Source organism: Centruroides sculpturatus, unplaced genomic scaffold (genome assembly GCF_000671375.1).
Source record: "Centruroides sculpturatus isolate CEXI.00-Female unplaced genomic scaffold, Cexi_2.0 scaffold491, whole genome shotgun sequence".
NCBI lineage: Eukaryota > Metazoa > Arthropoda > Arachnida > Scorpiones > Buthidae > Centruroides > Centruroides sculpturatus.
In genome coordinates this window covers 484,914-501,235 of record NW_019384702.1, presented here as the reverse complement: position 1 = coordinate 501,235, position 16,322 = coordinate 484,914, and the positions used below count along the sequence as shown (strand labels likewise).

The 16,322-nt window shown below is 29.1% G+C and overlaps 1 protein-coding gene across 1 annotated transcript in view; it reads right to left on the bottom strand.

Annotated features, from left to right (window-relative positions):
• Positions 1–1,975: 1,975 nt before the first annotated feature.
• LOC111627594 (erythroid differentiation-related factor 1-like) overlaps positions 1,976–16,322 on the bottom strand; it is a 34,862-nt gene continuing 20,515 nt past the window's right edge. The window contains exons 12-20 of the mRNA XM_023371182.1: positions 14,518–14,944; positions 14,221–14,439; positions 11,800–12,000; positions 10,100–10,320; positions 9,855–10,013; positions 6,707–6,859; positions 6,472–6,622; positions 2,429–2,678; positions 1,976–2,326 (exon numbers count right to left, since the gene is read on the bottom strand). Coding sequence (XP_023226950.1) covers positions 2,197–2,326; positions 2,429–2,678; positions 6,472–6,622; positions 6,707–6,859; positions 9,855–10,013; positions 10,100–10,320; positions 11,800–12,000; positions 14,221–14,439; positions 14,518–14,944 — 1,911 coding nt within the window. The 3' untranslated portion in view covers positions 1,976–2,196. The remainder of the gene's footprint in view (positions 2,327–2,428; positions 2,679–6,471; positions 6,623–6,706; positions 6,860–9,854; positions 10,014–10,099; positions 10,321–11,799; positions 12,001–14,220; positions 14,440–14,517; positions 14,945–16,322) is intronic.

Here is a 16,322-nt window from a genome sequence, read left to right as displayed (position 1 = left end):
CGGCACCTGTAGATTGTCTGTAGTTGTAAATTTTTGTATGGTAATCAAATTCCTGTTTTCCATATATTATAGTTTCAGCAAGTATTTGTCAAATGCTTATCGAACAACTTGGCTTTTGAGTTTGTCTGACAGATTTATTAGAGTTTTGTTTTGTTTCCTGTGAAATCTGGTGTTTTCTAGCATACTCGTCCGAAATGTGTTATCCAACATGTTTCTACCATTAAAAACTCCAAGTTCTCATTTACAGAGCAAATACTTTTTTTGATAAAATATTGTAAGTTAATAAAAGGATCCAGTACCCTCCGGTGGTATTATGGCAATGTGTTTTCCATCGTATGCTCCCCCAAGATTGGAAAATTGTACCTCGTTTCGAAGTCTACAGATACTTGCAGCCATTCTATTTCTTCGTTTTGAGAAACTAAAACTTAAATGGAACATAAAAATTACGATAAAACGTGCATTGATTAAGTATTAATTCGTCTAAAAGGACGAGATTAGAAGTAAGGACAAAGTAAAATGAAACTTGTTATGAACGGAAAGATCGACGAAGGTCGGTTTAGGTAGAGTTCGAATGCCAAGTTAGGAAGACGATTTTCTAGCCACTGTGTTCGATATTTTTTCATTTATAAAATCACTAGCAGATGAGCCCGGCGTTGCTCGGGCAAAAAGTAACGATAGCGAAGATTAAGGTTATTACATTATAGTTGATCTTACCCGTTTTCACCGGGTACAAGAATTAGGTTCACTCTCTTCTCAGAATAATTAGAGATTCGATTTCCCGCAAAAGCGCAAGTAACCAAATTTAATTAATTAATTAAAATAGTACAGTAGAAGCCGACTTCAGGGTAATCCTTATCCTCTCAGGGTATCTCTATTCCTCTCCCCCGCGGGAGAATTTAGAGAAATTCCTTCTTAGGGTACATTGTTTGTTTGTTGTTTGTTAATTTATGGCAACGCAACACTTGAGCAATCTGCCTAGGTGGAATGCCTTCCGGGAAGTCTTTTAATTTAAAGGAAACTTGCCTCCATTTAGGCGTTACAACGTGGAGAAAACCCGGAAAACTCCACGAGGCCAGCCCGTTTGCCATGCCCCAACCCAGGACTAACTAACTACTAGAGTTTTATGCACTCTGCTATTTGAGGACACTTATTAAAATTAAGAAAGTACCGTTTAGAAATGAAAAAACCAGAGTCGTTAGATGTGATAAATGAAATGCTTAATAGATTTTTCACAGGGTAATACTTTCAATTTCACACATTCTTGTTTATATATACAGTATGTATAGATTAGCAAAAATGAATCACTGAGAGCATTATCCTCAGTGAAAGCTTAGCTTTATTAACCAATATTTGAACTGAAATCCAGGATTTTTCTGCCCTTTCCCTTCATGATGATGATAATTAACTGAGATGTGGTTAATTGAACAGTGCAAAATTTTCCATTCCAATCCTTAGCTTACTGCTACAAGATTTGGGTTTGAGTCAGATCATTGCTTGCTATCACACTGCAAGTTGGGCATAATTCTGGATAGCCATGTAGTCTGTAATGTGCTGAACCTCATGTTAATTAATTAACCAACATTAGATTAGTATTTATGATTTAAGAAAAAATAATATCTTGATCATAAAGAATTTATTATTTAAAAACATTGGTTTCTACATAAACTGAAAAATATTTTTCAATTTATTTCACATTAAAGGAAAAATATACAAATATTAACCTAAGTATAATTTAAAATAATATTAAATCATACATAATTCATATACAAATAAACACTGGGGGAATGTAGGAAGGAAGGAATTATCTACAGTTAAATGTTGATAACAACACAGAGGCTAAATCACAGATGACCAGATCCATTAAATAATGTATAACACAACAAACTTATTAAAAAAAAAAAGGGATTGCAGATTGCAAATTTTTAATGTATTTATATTTTAAGAATGACAATATGTCAATTAAAAATTACAAAATATTTCACATTACTTTGCTACTGTTTCACCTTATAAAAATATACAAGCAGAAAAATTTTTAAGATGTCTCCTCAATTTAAAAAGAAAATTTTTTTTTTTTTTTTAACACAGTTTGAATCTTCAGGAAGAACAAAGTTTGGTTTTTCATAAATGAAAACAAAAATGCAAGAAGACATTTGTTGGCTTTAACTGCTTTCTTTGTAAGATTCTTATCGTAATTTTTTAATTATTCTGAAGATGATGTTCTATTTTTTCCAGCATATCATATAAATGACTTTGATGAGGTATATCATTAAAAGACTGTACACAGGCACTGTATATTTCATTCCAAATTTTTAGTGTGTCTTTAAATCTGAAATATTAAAAAAAATATGTTTAAATTTAAATATATTAATGTACCTAATCTGTTAGTATGAATATTGTAATATTAATAAGTCAAATTTTAAAATCTTACTTGGATGGTTTATTACTGTAACATTTCACTAATGTCTTTAAAACAAACTGTAGACGCTGCTCAAATAAGGACAGTAATCTATCTTGTTCGTTCTTTTCTTCTTCGCTTTCGTCAGACGGACTCTGACTATTTACCTTGGCTACGTCCGTTTCGCTTCTTTTAATTATTAATTTCAAAACTGGTCTAGCAGAAACCATGCATTCCAAAATGATCTGAAGGGTCTTCACTTTAGAACCGAAACCAGTCAGGGCTGCAATAAAATTAAGTATTTGATAAGTAAATCTAATAAAATGTAGAAGACATAAATCTAAAGAATAAATCTTTATCCAAAATGCAATTAATATGTTGATGTTAAAGATAAAATTATGTTAGTTACTAAAACGCCATCAATAGATGATGGCATTTTAGTAACTAACAGATATTGCTATTGATAACAAAATAATGGCAAAATATTAAGTTCCATTATGTTGAAAAAATATTGAGAGACATATTACGTAGGATGAGGAAAGTAGTTCTTATTAACATTTGTCAGTATGGTGTCATGCCGTCTTTGGCCTGTATCTCTTCAGCAACTCTCATAGACATGCTTTCAAACATCACTGTTGGAATGATGTAGTTGTATAGAAATCCTTCTCCAGGCAAATAGCCATATTCAAGCATGGCCATCCAATCAGAAAATAGCTTATCATGATTCATCAGTTCTGAATTATTTAGTGCTATTTTTAAAATCCCATTGTTAAAAGCAGATTAAGTAATTCAGCTAAGTTACCAAAGTAGATAGTACATCATTCATCAATAACACAACACTCATTGTTCCGCTTATTGGAAGTCCAAGAACTGCACTCCAAGCATCATTACAGGTGCTGTTGTTCATCCACTGCTGTGATGTTGGGCTTGTGTGTAGCCACTTGTCCTTGACAACCCTACAGATTGTTCTTGTGCTAACTGATGCTCCAATGGCTTTTGATATCTCCTGAAGAATTGTTTTAGATGATGAGCCTGATGCCTTCATAACTCACACAAAGCATCATTTCTTCCATTCAGTCAGTTTACATGATCTCCCCGAATATAGCCGTATCCACTTCTGAATAATATTGCCAACAGTGGATTTTGGCAGGTCCAAAAGCACTGCAATGACCTAGACTGCTTACTCAGGTTGCATCTCTCCACTATCTTCCATTGGAAGTCTGTCAATTGTGCCTCATGTGCCATCCTGATGGTATCTATATCGGAAGATGTTAGTGTAATACTCTACTTTTTACTTACTGCCCATGATCTCCTAGACATTTGCATTTTCCATTCATCTCACAGGATGGGATCAGTGGATGTTCCACTATTTTTGTCAACATATAGTACATAAATTAAATAGTGATAATTAATACCATTGAAAAATTTAGTCTGTCTTCATACATATTTATAAAAATGCACATTATGCACACTGCATAATGTTTAAATAAATGAACTGTAAATTTAATTCAACACTGAAAAATATTCACTGTTCTATGAGTTTAGTATACTTTAACCAAAGAAGCCCTTGTGCCATTAAAAACAAACCAATCCAATCATGCTTGGTCTGTATGTAGGGGTGACATCTGCACTCAAGAATTTTACTGCTAATTTATGATTTATTAGTTTGTAACTATTCTGCTATATATATTCTTGATGATTTTTTTTCTTTTGCTTGTTCTACATTAAATGCTTTTGTTATACAAGGGCATTCCAGAAAGTAACTTATGTTTTAGAATAAAAAAACCCAAGTGAAAGAAAATATTTTTTATCATATACATTTGAAAGCCATACTCAAACTATTTTTCAACATAGTTGCCATTCAAATTGAGGCACTTATCATAACAGTGCACAAGCTTATTAATTCCATTGTCATAGAATTTTGCCATCTGAGACTTCAACCACTCATTCATGTCTGTCTGTAGTTTTATGTTGTCGTCAAAATGCTGCATTGTGAGCCACAACTTCGTGTGTGGAAACAAATGGTAGTCGCTCAGCACAAGATCTGGATTGCATGGCAGATGATCAAAGATCTCCCATCCAAAACCTGTCAAGTGAAATTGGCCATGTGTGGGTGGGCATTGTCATGAAAAAATAAAATCTTGAAACACAATTTTTCCCAGTGTTTGTTTTGAATCACTCTTTTTAACTTTTTTAACATTTCTCAATATCTCTCAGAGTTTACTGTTGAACCATATTTGAGGAAATCCACCAGAAGCACACCCTTCCTATCCCAAAAAACAGTCGCCATGATCTTTCTTGCTGACAACATTTGCAAACATTTCCTTGGTTTTGTGGAAGAACTTATTTGTCCCCACTCTATAGACTCTATTTGTCTCACAATTCATGTTTTATCCAAGTCTCATCCCCAGTTACAATATGATTGAGAAGTGAGTCACCATCTGTGGTAAGCTTCCAGAAATGTCAACAATGCTGCCATGTGCTGTTTTTTTGTAGTCATTTAACTAAGATTTTTGGTATCCATCTGGTACTAAACTTATGATAACCTAGCTTGTGCATTACAACCTCATGCAACAAATTTCATGAAATTTGTGGAAACTCAAACGAGAGCTCCCATAATTGTGAAGCAATGGTTTTCACAAATCTTTCCATTAATTTTCACCAGTCAAAATGTTCGGTCAGTCACTTTGCTTTTCATTGTAAACATTAGTGCAGCCATTTTTAAACATAATGCACCACTGCCTCACTCCAACTTCACTCTTTATGCCGTTTCCATACACCTCATAAAGTTGCCAATGAATATCAATTTGTTTGTGGTTTTTTGCCAACAAAAACTTAATCACTGATGGCACTTCATAACTTGTGGGATTTTCAATTGCAGCACACATTTTAAAAATTTACAGTGGAAAAAGCAGAAGCAACACAAAAACCACATGCTAACACAGCTGAATGCATAATAGGTAAGGGGACGCTTTGACACCAAAATGGCAGCTCTAGCCCAATCCAACACACCTAGCAGCCAAAACGTAAGTTACTTTCTGGATTGCCGACGTAATAAAAAAGGCATTTCTGAATTCTTTATTACAGAATTACTGTATTTTCTCAACTAAACCCCAGGTAGATTTATTACCTTGTAACAGGAAATGAGCAGGTAAAAGTCAAAGAAAATAGTACCTTAATTACTCGTACATTTTCCAAACTATCAAAATCATTTATTGATTATATTTATGGATTATAGCTAAAATATTTAAAATAATTACTGATCCATTGTCTTCCAATTCATGTCTGCTTCAATTTTATTGGGATCAAGATCTTGTCTACCATCTTCTGGTTCAAACTCACTATCTCTTTTCAGTTTGAGTTTTCCTAATTATCCTTCAGCTGATAAGCCCTCAACTTATGAATGCAATCATGACTTCCCATGCTCAATATTTGACAATATTTATAATTTTATTTCAAAAGAATGTTTCTTGGAACCTTGGAATAGAAGAGGTAGAAATGAAGAATGATATTGAAGCAGGTAGAATTTTAATTAATCTTCTTACCTGTCACTCTAAACTACATTACTCTGTACTGTGTAATACTTTAATTAAGCATTGGGTTTAATAGAAGAAACACTAATTTGTTCTTTGCTTCTAGTATTTCAACTACAATACTGTAAAAGTATTCATATTCACAAAAATATCTATCACAGTATTAAATAATGACGAGATAATTAGATCTAGTTCTATCAATTCCGGATAAACCAATTTTATTTTATATATATATATGATATATGAAAAACATTTTAACAACCTGTTCAATTCCAGAACACCATTTTTAGTGAAATATTTCTACATTCATAACTATAATTTTAAATCAGCAGTTCTCAACCCCTAAAAAAGCTAAAGTTGTGAAATATTAGGTAATTTATAATTAAATACCACATGCTTATCATTAGGACTGCAAGTTTGAAATTAAATTAGATTTTTTTCATGTATAGGTAATTGTAAAAGGTTGTATTAATAGTGTTGCAGGAAAATATTTATTACAATTCATAATTCATCTAAAGTTAACAATCATGATATATTAATTACCATTTAAATGATGCTCCCATAATCCAATTCTTTCCATAGCAGCTCTAAGAAATTCATTGCAGTGATCCAAAGTACCAAATATAGTACAAGCTTTAACATAATGTGAATCAGCTAATGTTCTCATCTGTTTGCATCTTGAATCATTATACATCTAAAAATTACAAAAGTAAATATAATTAGAAGATAATTTCCTTTTTATATGTTAGTATTTACATTGAGATCTATTAAATTTTACCTGATTCCTATAAGAATTATGATATAATGATCCTAATCTGTGATGAATAGTGGCTGTACGATATTGATAAATAGCTTGCTTTGGACCCACTACATCTTTATATTCACAAAGCTTCAATGCTTTTAGCATCAATTCATTAACTTCCTTTTCTATCTGAAACCATAAAAAAATTAACTGTATTATAAATTACTGTCTTTTCAGATTCAATGTTTTATTTATTGTTATTTTTAGTTCAAATTAGAATCTACATAATTTATAACTAAAATATTTTATGCAAAAGCTCTCCAAATAAATGCTAATAATTTATATATTCAATTTAATAATTATTAAAAATTTCTTAACTATATAGTGATATGCTAGATTGAAGTTAATAACTAAGAGCAACTGTTTTACTATGTCTTATGTTTGCATTCTGTTAATGTTAGCTCCTAAATGTACATAAAATCATTAAAAAATTAACCAATTTTACTATTATTAAATAAATCTTTTAAAGTATTAAATGAAGATGAATTTTTTTAATCAGTATATGTCAAAATCAAAGCTTTAGCAAGAGAATTTTCTAGCTATAAGGTATGAGGAACATCTAGGAAAGGCAAAGAAAAAACACTTTCCTATACTTTAACATATTACTAAGTAATATTTAATATTTCTATAATATGATAAAGATGATGATTATAATTTTTAATTAAGCACAATGTCACTAACAATGACATTTATAATGCATTCCTCATGCAAACAATTCCCATTAAATATTAATCCTTTTTGCCTCTATGCTCCTACTTTTATTGATTTCTGTTTTTATCTTGTCTACTTTGGACTTTATTTATTAATAGGACTTATTTTTCTAACTAAGTTCCCGTCTACTTGCTATACAGAAACTACACCAGTACAATTAATAAGTCCTATTAATAAATAAAGTCCAAAGTAAACAAGGATAAAAACAGAAATCAATCCCCATTAAAATTCAGAAATAAAAACATCTGTGCAATTTTTGATTTGGTTTCAGCTTGTGTCAAAATTAAAACAACACACACAAGTATACATGGTAAAAATACAGAAATGAATGCCCTCCATTTCAACGAATCATCCAAATGCCTTGTCTGATAACCTACCAATATATCAAAAACAATTCCACAACTGTTAGTGGTCCTAGCAGACAACTGTTTTTCAAAAAATAATGCTGTATATATATATATTGCTATATATAATACATATTATATATATATATATGTATTAAGCACATTAAACTTTGTCAATTTACATACATATGACTTTAAGTTTCAGCTACTCACATTTTGTAATGTTGACATAGTTATTGCTTTATAGTTTTTGACACCAGTGTAGTAACTATGTATCTTTTACACTGAATAATAATAAACAAATTGCTAAATCAGCAAAGCAGGAAAGTTTCAAAATACCTCTTCAGATCTTCATTTTAACAGGTCTTCATTCAAACTTATTTCTCAGAAAAGATGTATTGATGTTAGAATTATTTCAGAAACTTTTATTTTCTTTCATATCAGATTAAATCAAAAACATTAGTTAAGATGTCATATTTATACTCTTTAATCATAAAACTGAAGAAACAGCTGTGTTAATTTTCCTAAAAGTAAATTCTGTAAAATTTTATTAAATTTTCTTTGAATGTATTTTAGAATGAAAAAGTATCATTCCTATATAAAAACAAGGAATTCAATCCATACACATATTCTACATTATTATTTTTAAATATCACTTTTGGTAGCTTTTATTACGATCTATGTATGTATGTATGTATGTCTCTTTAATCCGAAATTAAGTTCGGTAGACTATCATTACAGCTTTCAGGTTACACACTTTTATTGTTTCCACATATGTATTCCCTCATGTTAAGCCCTCATCCACTGAAGGGGGTAAGTCTGAAATGCATATGTGGAAACAATAAAAGAAGTGTCTAACCTGAAAGCTGTAACGATAGTCTACCGAACTTAATTTCAGATTAAAGAGACATACAAAAATAGATATTATTTTTAAACTGTAGAAATTAAATGAAAAAACTTTTGTATTCAATTTGAGTAATAAATATATGAAATGTACTTTCATAACATTTTCAGGATTTAAAAAAGATTGTATATTCAAATTACATTCTTCATACTGGAGAAAAGAATTCTCTCTTTCACAACTTATACTAATTAATCTTGTTCATACAAATTTCATAAATAACATATTTTTATTGAAAATTACCATTTAAGAAATAAAAATAATGTAAAGTAGCTAATTCAATTATCTTTTTTAACAAATAAATAGAAGTTGCATTATGGTTAAAAAATCCAGTAACAAATTGCTTAACTTTCCCAGCAACATTTAAAACTGTGTGTGATGCCACCTGTTACGATATTTTATTTAAAAAACTTTTTATATTTTTAATTATATTATAAAATGGAAAAAAAACTTAATTTTGAAGATAGGTATAGGTTTTATAAAACATTGTAAATGTTAATAACGAGGAAAACTGTCATTAAGTCCAACCCTACTTAAATTTTGATGGTTAAATAAACTCAATAGCACTAATCCCCCTAATACATAAACCTCCCTAAAAAATTTTTTAAATATTTGACAAAAAGCATAGTTATTGAGTTTCAAACAGGGTGAACAAAATTGTGCCCCCCACCACATCCATACATCAGAAAAAAAAAAACCCAAATTTTTTTGCATTTCTCAATGTTTCAAGATCCCAAGTCCAAAAATCTGAAAATCTTGGTGGGGGGGTAAATTTTTGAACAATTGCCATACTTTTCCTCTGTCCTATATAATGTAGCCAAGAAAGTGAAAAAATAGCCCATGATTTCAGGGAGAAATGATTATTACAAAAGTTTCATTTCTAGAAAATTTAATAATTTGCTTAAATTCAAAATAAGTACTCATTTTTATATATTAATAATTAACATATTAATTTATGTTCTAGATTTGGACTTTTTAAAACTTGTATCCCAAAGAATCATGAAACTAATTTGTATTTTTCTCATAAATGCACATTGAATGGTTTTTATTTTTGTTTCAATTTAAAACTGTTTTGTGGATAATATTTACTAGTTGCATAAAATTAAAAATAGAATATAAAAATATTCAACTTAAATTCTGAAATAATTTCTGTAAATTAAATACCTACCTCCTCTTGTCCAAATGCAGAATGTGGTGCATAATCTTGCAACAAGCTTGCCATAGTGAATAAAGTGGTTGATAATTCCCAATTTACAGTATCCCATATCTCAGGAAATTTAGAATGATTATCTAAAACTTGAGATGCTGCATTATAGTAGCTGATAGCCTATAAATTATATTCATAAAGAACCAATAGTTAAATAACAAATATTTTTGTGTGTATAAATATATATAATATATCTTACATTTTACCTTATTATAATATTTCCTTTCTTGTGATGAAAATTCTTTACGAGTTCCATCGTTATTAGTTGGAACTTGTGCATGCGCCCAAAGTCTCATTAGCCTTCCTGTATTTGAATAAAGTAATGCAATGTTTGCAATGTCGTTTACGTCCTGAAATGCCTTTATTCCACGTTCTAGAAATGAATGACTCTTTTTCCACAATTCTGAAATCTTATCCATTAGTTTACCTTTCAAAATAATAAATAATAATAATTACAGTTTGAATTTTATATTTTTGTTTAAAGTTTCATATTGAAATAGGGCTGTGCTAAATCAAAATTTTGATATTAATATTCCTTCAATATAGCACAGCACTATAATGAAACATTTCCTTAAAAGACAATTTAATAAATTACAGAGAATTATATAAATGTATTTGGTTTCAAATTAAATTGAATGCATATTTTTCTCTAAACTAAAGAGTTTGAATGTTTTAATCAATTGAAAATTACAGTACATTTTGACATATGCTTCACACATCATATTGTGCACTAAACTTTAGAATATATATGTGTGTGTATATATATATATATATAATTGTTTTTGTACCTTGTGAGTTTATTTATTTATATATATGTTATATATATAATAAATAAACTCACAACGTACAAAAACAATTTTTACTATAGCATATTGTGAAAACTCTCATTTCACCCTCAATGTGTTACTATTTGTTCAAAAGCTTGATATTGCATGCCAAATGGCTGCATTTATTGATAGAACCATAACCATCATTCAGTATGTTGGCATATTGACAGACATTTTGTCCCATTGTGAACTTGATTCATGGAAGATGGGCAAGACTCCATCACACAAAGGTTGTTTTTCATGTCATTGCAGAATACCCTGATGACAAATTATTTCACTGGACTATAGACAAATGTGTGAAAAGAAATTGATTGGACATTAAATTTATTATTAGGTTAATTCCAAAGAATACTTTTCAAAATTTCTTCTTCAAATAAAAAATTTAAATCTTTTTCTCTCATTTTATTATTTGACTCCAAAAGAAATTGGTAATAATGTTCACTTTTCACCTAAATAAAATGGAGGCATATATTTTGCCAAAATTATTCACTTAATCTGCAATCATCTGCACAAGGTAGCAATTCCCCAATGATTTCTCATGCTAAATTATGCTGCATATAATTGCCATTCCCAAAATTTCCTACATTATGCCTTCTCTGCACATGCTACCATATTTCAATAATATTATTGTACTTGTAAACAAAATTATGTCCATATACAAACATCTCTAAACCAGATATATTTGTAATAAAACAAACAACTAGCAGATAACATCAAGCAACTTTTCTGTGATTATATTTAATTAATTTCTAAATAATTTGACCTAGAGTACAGCGATAGGTGTCATCTCTTATTAAATTTAATAATTATAATTAAATTAATTTAGAATATGCTGGAAGAAAAGAATCGGCCTGGAACAGGACTCAAACTCGCAACTCCGGCTTATCATGAGGATGCATAAAATATGCATCAAAAGACTTGTAAGTGCAAAAAATCACTGCTACTACATGTGATCATAAATTAAAAAATTTAACTTATTATAATTATTAAATTACTACAAAATAATATCAACTTATAACTTAATATGTCTATTTAATGTTTTGCTATTCATACAACGTTTATGTATTCAATATATTTACCTGTTTCATTCCAAAGACGAGTTCCTTGATTCATATAGAACACTCCTAATTCATTACATATATTTCCTTGACGTTTCACAAGACGTTCAAAATCTTTTTTTGATTTATCACACAAAACATTCTGAGCAGTTTCATAACACCTACAACTTAAATTCAAACTACTCTCCAAATCGACAGGCCAACTGTATGCCCAACTATATACTAAAACAAAAAACAAAACAGATTAATGATAAAATTTCAGATTAAAATAAAATCTAAGCTTTAGAAATTTTTATTTCTACATTAGAATGATTGGATTTAAATAAAGTAGCTATAATTAAAATGTATTTAATATATTGAACCATCTAAAAATCATAAATATAATTTTCTAAATGTTGTTGTAGAAGAAGCTACAGGATATACTACCAAATCAGGGGATGTAATCCCCTTTCCATAGGATAACCCAGTTTAAAAAAAAATTATTTAAAAACTTAGTTTCATTTATTGTAAAAATAGTCTAAAAATGTTCAAATATCTGTTTAAATTTAGTAGTTTTTTAATTTTATTTAAAGATTTCTTCATGGGTCAATGTCTGTTTTCATCTAGGCCAGGGGTGTCCAACCTTTTTGTTTCTCTGGGCCACATTGGAAGAAGTCATAAAATTCTGGGCCACAAGTATATCGTGGCCCAATCCGTAAATATACTTGTATATTTAAGGATCTACAGGCCTAGATTATAGTAATAAGTATTAAAACTTTATCACGAAAATAGATATTTTAAAAAATTACTTCTACAGACACTTTTAATTTCTACTTATAAATAGATAAATTTATTTATTATAAAGGAAAAAAACAAAAATTTATTTGAAAAACACAAATATTTGTTTTATTTGGGTTTTTAATTAAAAAAAACGAAACACAGTTCTAAAGTGCATTTTTATTCAACAAATATATTTATAAATAATATGTAGGCCAAAATTGTAGCCAATGACCCAAATGATATTTTTTACGCCAAACTAAAAAAGGGTAGCCAAATTTGGCGCAAAGTTGCCAAATCTTTCAACCCTGAAAGGAGTATTAAATAAAGCTATAGTTGGTATTCAAACGATTATAGACCTAAATTCGGAGAAAGGACAGAAAGGTCAAAAAATAAAGAAGTGAAAAGGTTAAAAGACCTTCTGTTATGCAAATATTGATCCTTAATTTTTCAACCTTTTTCAATTATTTTTATTTTTTTGCTATTCTCTTCTTTCCCTGAATTTGGGGCTATAATCCTTTGAGTCACGACTTCAGCTTTATTTAGTATTCCTTCCTCATTCACACATTTCAAGCATTTGAAAATATTTCCTTTCTATTAAAAAATAAAATACGTATAAAAGTTTAGGGCTTTGTGAAACTTCTTTTTTGAGGTTTATGCCCTTAAAATAAATAAATAAATAAAAATTTGTCAGTTTTGTTTACACGTTTTTCGGGCCGCATTGGAACTTGCCTTGGGCCGCATGCGGCCCGCGGGCTGGACACCCCTGATCTAGGCATTATAAAATATGCAACTACTACTACAATGGAAACATGTTATGTGAATGCATCACTCAAGAATGCTTTCATTACAATTATGTAATACTAAAGAGGAATCAATATGACAGAGATTTGAAATGCATTTATATTTGACAGAGAATAATAAAAAATGTATCAATGTTAGCATGGTTAGTTGGTTTGCTGTGATTCTAAACAATCAAAATTCAGTAACAAAATCACTTAGTATACAAATTAATAAAAAAGCAACAGAATACTTTTTCTTACTTTAAGTAAATTAATGCTGAATATACAATTTTTAGCTTTAAATCTATGATTGGTTTAGCTAAATTTGTTGATATTTTAGTAAAATAATTGACAATATTTATTTTAAAAATTAACTACAATTTTAAAAAGTTTAGGGAAATAGCATAAAGTTTACAGAAGATTGATGGTGTGGTAACGCAGTGTTTCGAATGAATCTTTTTTTAGTTTTAAAAATATTCTAACAGGTTCATTATGTCAACCAGGTTATTATTTATTATTTACTGGGTTATAGAGAATGAGAATTTTTATTAAATTTTTAAGATGCTAATGTGAGTAAATTGGCACACGAGGAGGGCCAAGTAATACATCCAAAATGCATATTAGAGTTAATACACAGGAACAAAGTAAAATAAAAAAACATTCACTTTAAATCATTTGTGGTTATTATGATAAGTTTAAAAAAAAAAAAAAAAACAGAATAACCAAAAGTATAGTACATCAAGATTATTAAACCAAACAAGAAGCAAATTACAATATACTTATTTCAGTTTATTATGAGTTAAGTATAGTGTAAAATTAGCCTGAAAAGCCTACAATTAGTTTCGAATAAAATTTTATTTCTCACTAGTTTAAAATACTTTTTGTAAATTTATCATAAACATACCATACGATATCTTCTTTTTACAGATATGTTCCAGCATTTCCAGTATATCGTTATCTTGGCTGCTTAAATTGTAAAATTCTTCTTTTTGTAACTGTTGATCTATGTACTGTTCATTATGCACCATCATGAAGTGAATGTCGCCCGCTAATTCTAACAAATAAGCCAGTGGTTCGGTTGACCAAGAAGCATTTTGATTTATCACTATAAACTGTGTACATTCTGGAAGAAAAAAAAAATTTAATTATAAAATATAAATGTGAAATACCAAATAAAATTTAAAAACCAAATCTTATTTACCATAACATATTAAACCCATTTTTATATTTTTTAAAGTTTCGCCATACTTTTTTACTTTATTACTTATTTCTACCATACTACAATAGATTTCGACGGCTTTTCTAAGCAACAACACTTGACAGCCATTTGTCCAGGAATCAGAATTTATAGGCACGGAGGTAATATTTTTATTGGCGGGAGAAGTTTGAGACGCTTTGTTGTTATCAGATTCAAAGCATTCTGTGTGAAAATCCTCGTTCAAACTTTTATCATCTCCTGCCGAATTTGTTTCAAATGTATGCAGAGGAGAATAGTTCAAAGGAATGGACTGATATGGATTTGCAATTTTCACTTCACCTTCTTTTTGTTCTTGACTACTGTTCTGTTTCTTAATATTTTCATCTTCATTTTCTTTTTCTTCATCATATTCCAACAAGCATTGAAGAGCCTAGAATAAAATCACAAATTTATATAAGTTTTTTTCAAACAAAATAAATGGTAAAAACCAAATTAACTGAACTAGGATCAAACTTTATAAGATATAATACTACCAAATAAATACAAAATATAATCCAGGTTAACAGTTAAGAGCTTCAACTCTGTATATAATATTAATCAAATATTCTGATCTAGCAACTCCTGTGATCTGGCACATTTTGAATCTAAGCTCCTAAACATAACAGTTGACAGATCTTTAAACAGAGAACTGATAAGATCGGGGCATCCACTGCCTGGAAACTTCTTTAGCAATTGTGGAAAATGTTAAGCTTTAGCATAACCTTCCTATTTTTTTTTCAAAACATTGAAATTCTCTTTGTACTCAGCACATTGTATTGATGTTAAAACACCCCTTAAACTATGCTGCTACAGAAAACAGCAGAATTACAAAATTTCCAATTTTTAATGTTTAATTATTATTGTAAATTAAATGCAAATTTGGCTGTTTCTTACAAAATTTTTAAAAGTATTGTTTATAGTTTTGTTTCAAGATTGCATTACTTACCAATAAAATATATTAATCTATTACATTTCAAATGATGTTAAGGAACTTTAAATTTGGTATGTTACATTGGGTGTATGGTCTGGAACACAGAAAAAATAAATGGTGGCCCCTTTTGGGCAGACTTTGTCTTCAATTTTATTAAATAATAATAATCTCCATTATTATTATATAATTATTATTAAATAATTTACAAATATATTATAATATTAATATCTAGTATTTATTAATATTAGGTAGTCAGTTAATTAAAACTAATAATAAAAACTCTGGTCTTTAAACCCAAATTAAAAATAAAATCAAAATTAATTAATTAATTAAAATTTAAATTAAAATCATCAAATCAGTTGAAACATAATATTTCCAAAAGTGTGGGTAAAGTACTTGTTGTCTGTCTGGATTGATTTGGTTATATTTCATCCGGGCAGACAGAGTTGAGACTATTTATAGCACTTCTTTCTAAAGTATTGGTGTTGATGGTGATAGAACATTTTGCTTTTAATATATATATAAAATAGATATAGATGATAATATATTATACATAATGTTATCTGTATCTTGTGTGTCTATAATATCTATTGGATACTGTAGGCATTTTTATGCATGAAATACAGCTAAAAAGGTAAAAAAGTAAGGCTTTTCTTTAAAAGTCAGAAACAGATTAATCCACTTTACATTGTTTCTTAAGAGAAAATTTGTTTTGATTTGAGAACAAATCAGTTTCCAAACAACTTTTAAAAACAAATTAAGTTAGTAAAATGAGATTACAAGCTTTTCAATTTATATCTGTCTTGGTAATATTTAATATTTTTATTATAATTTTATC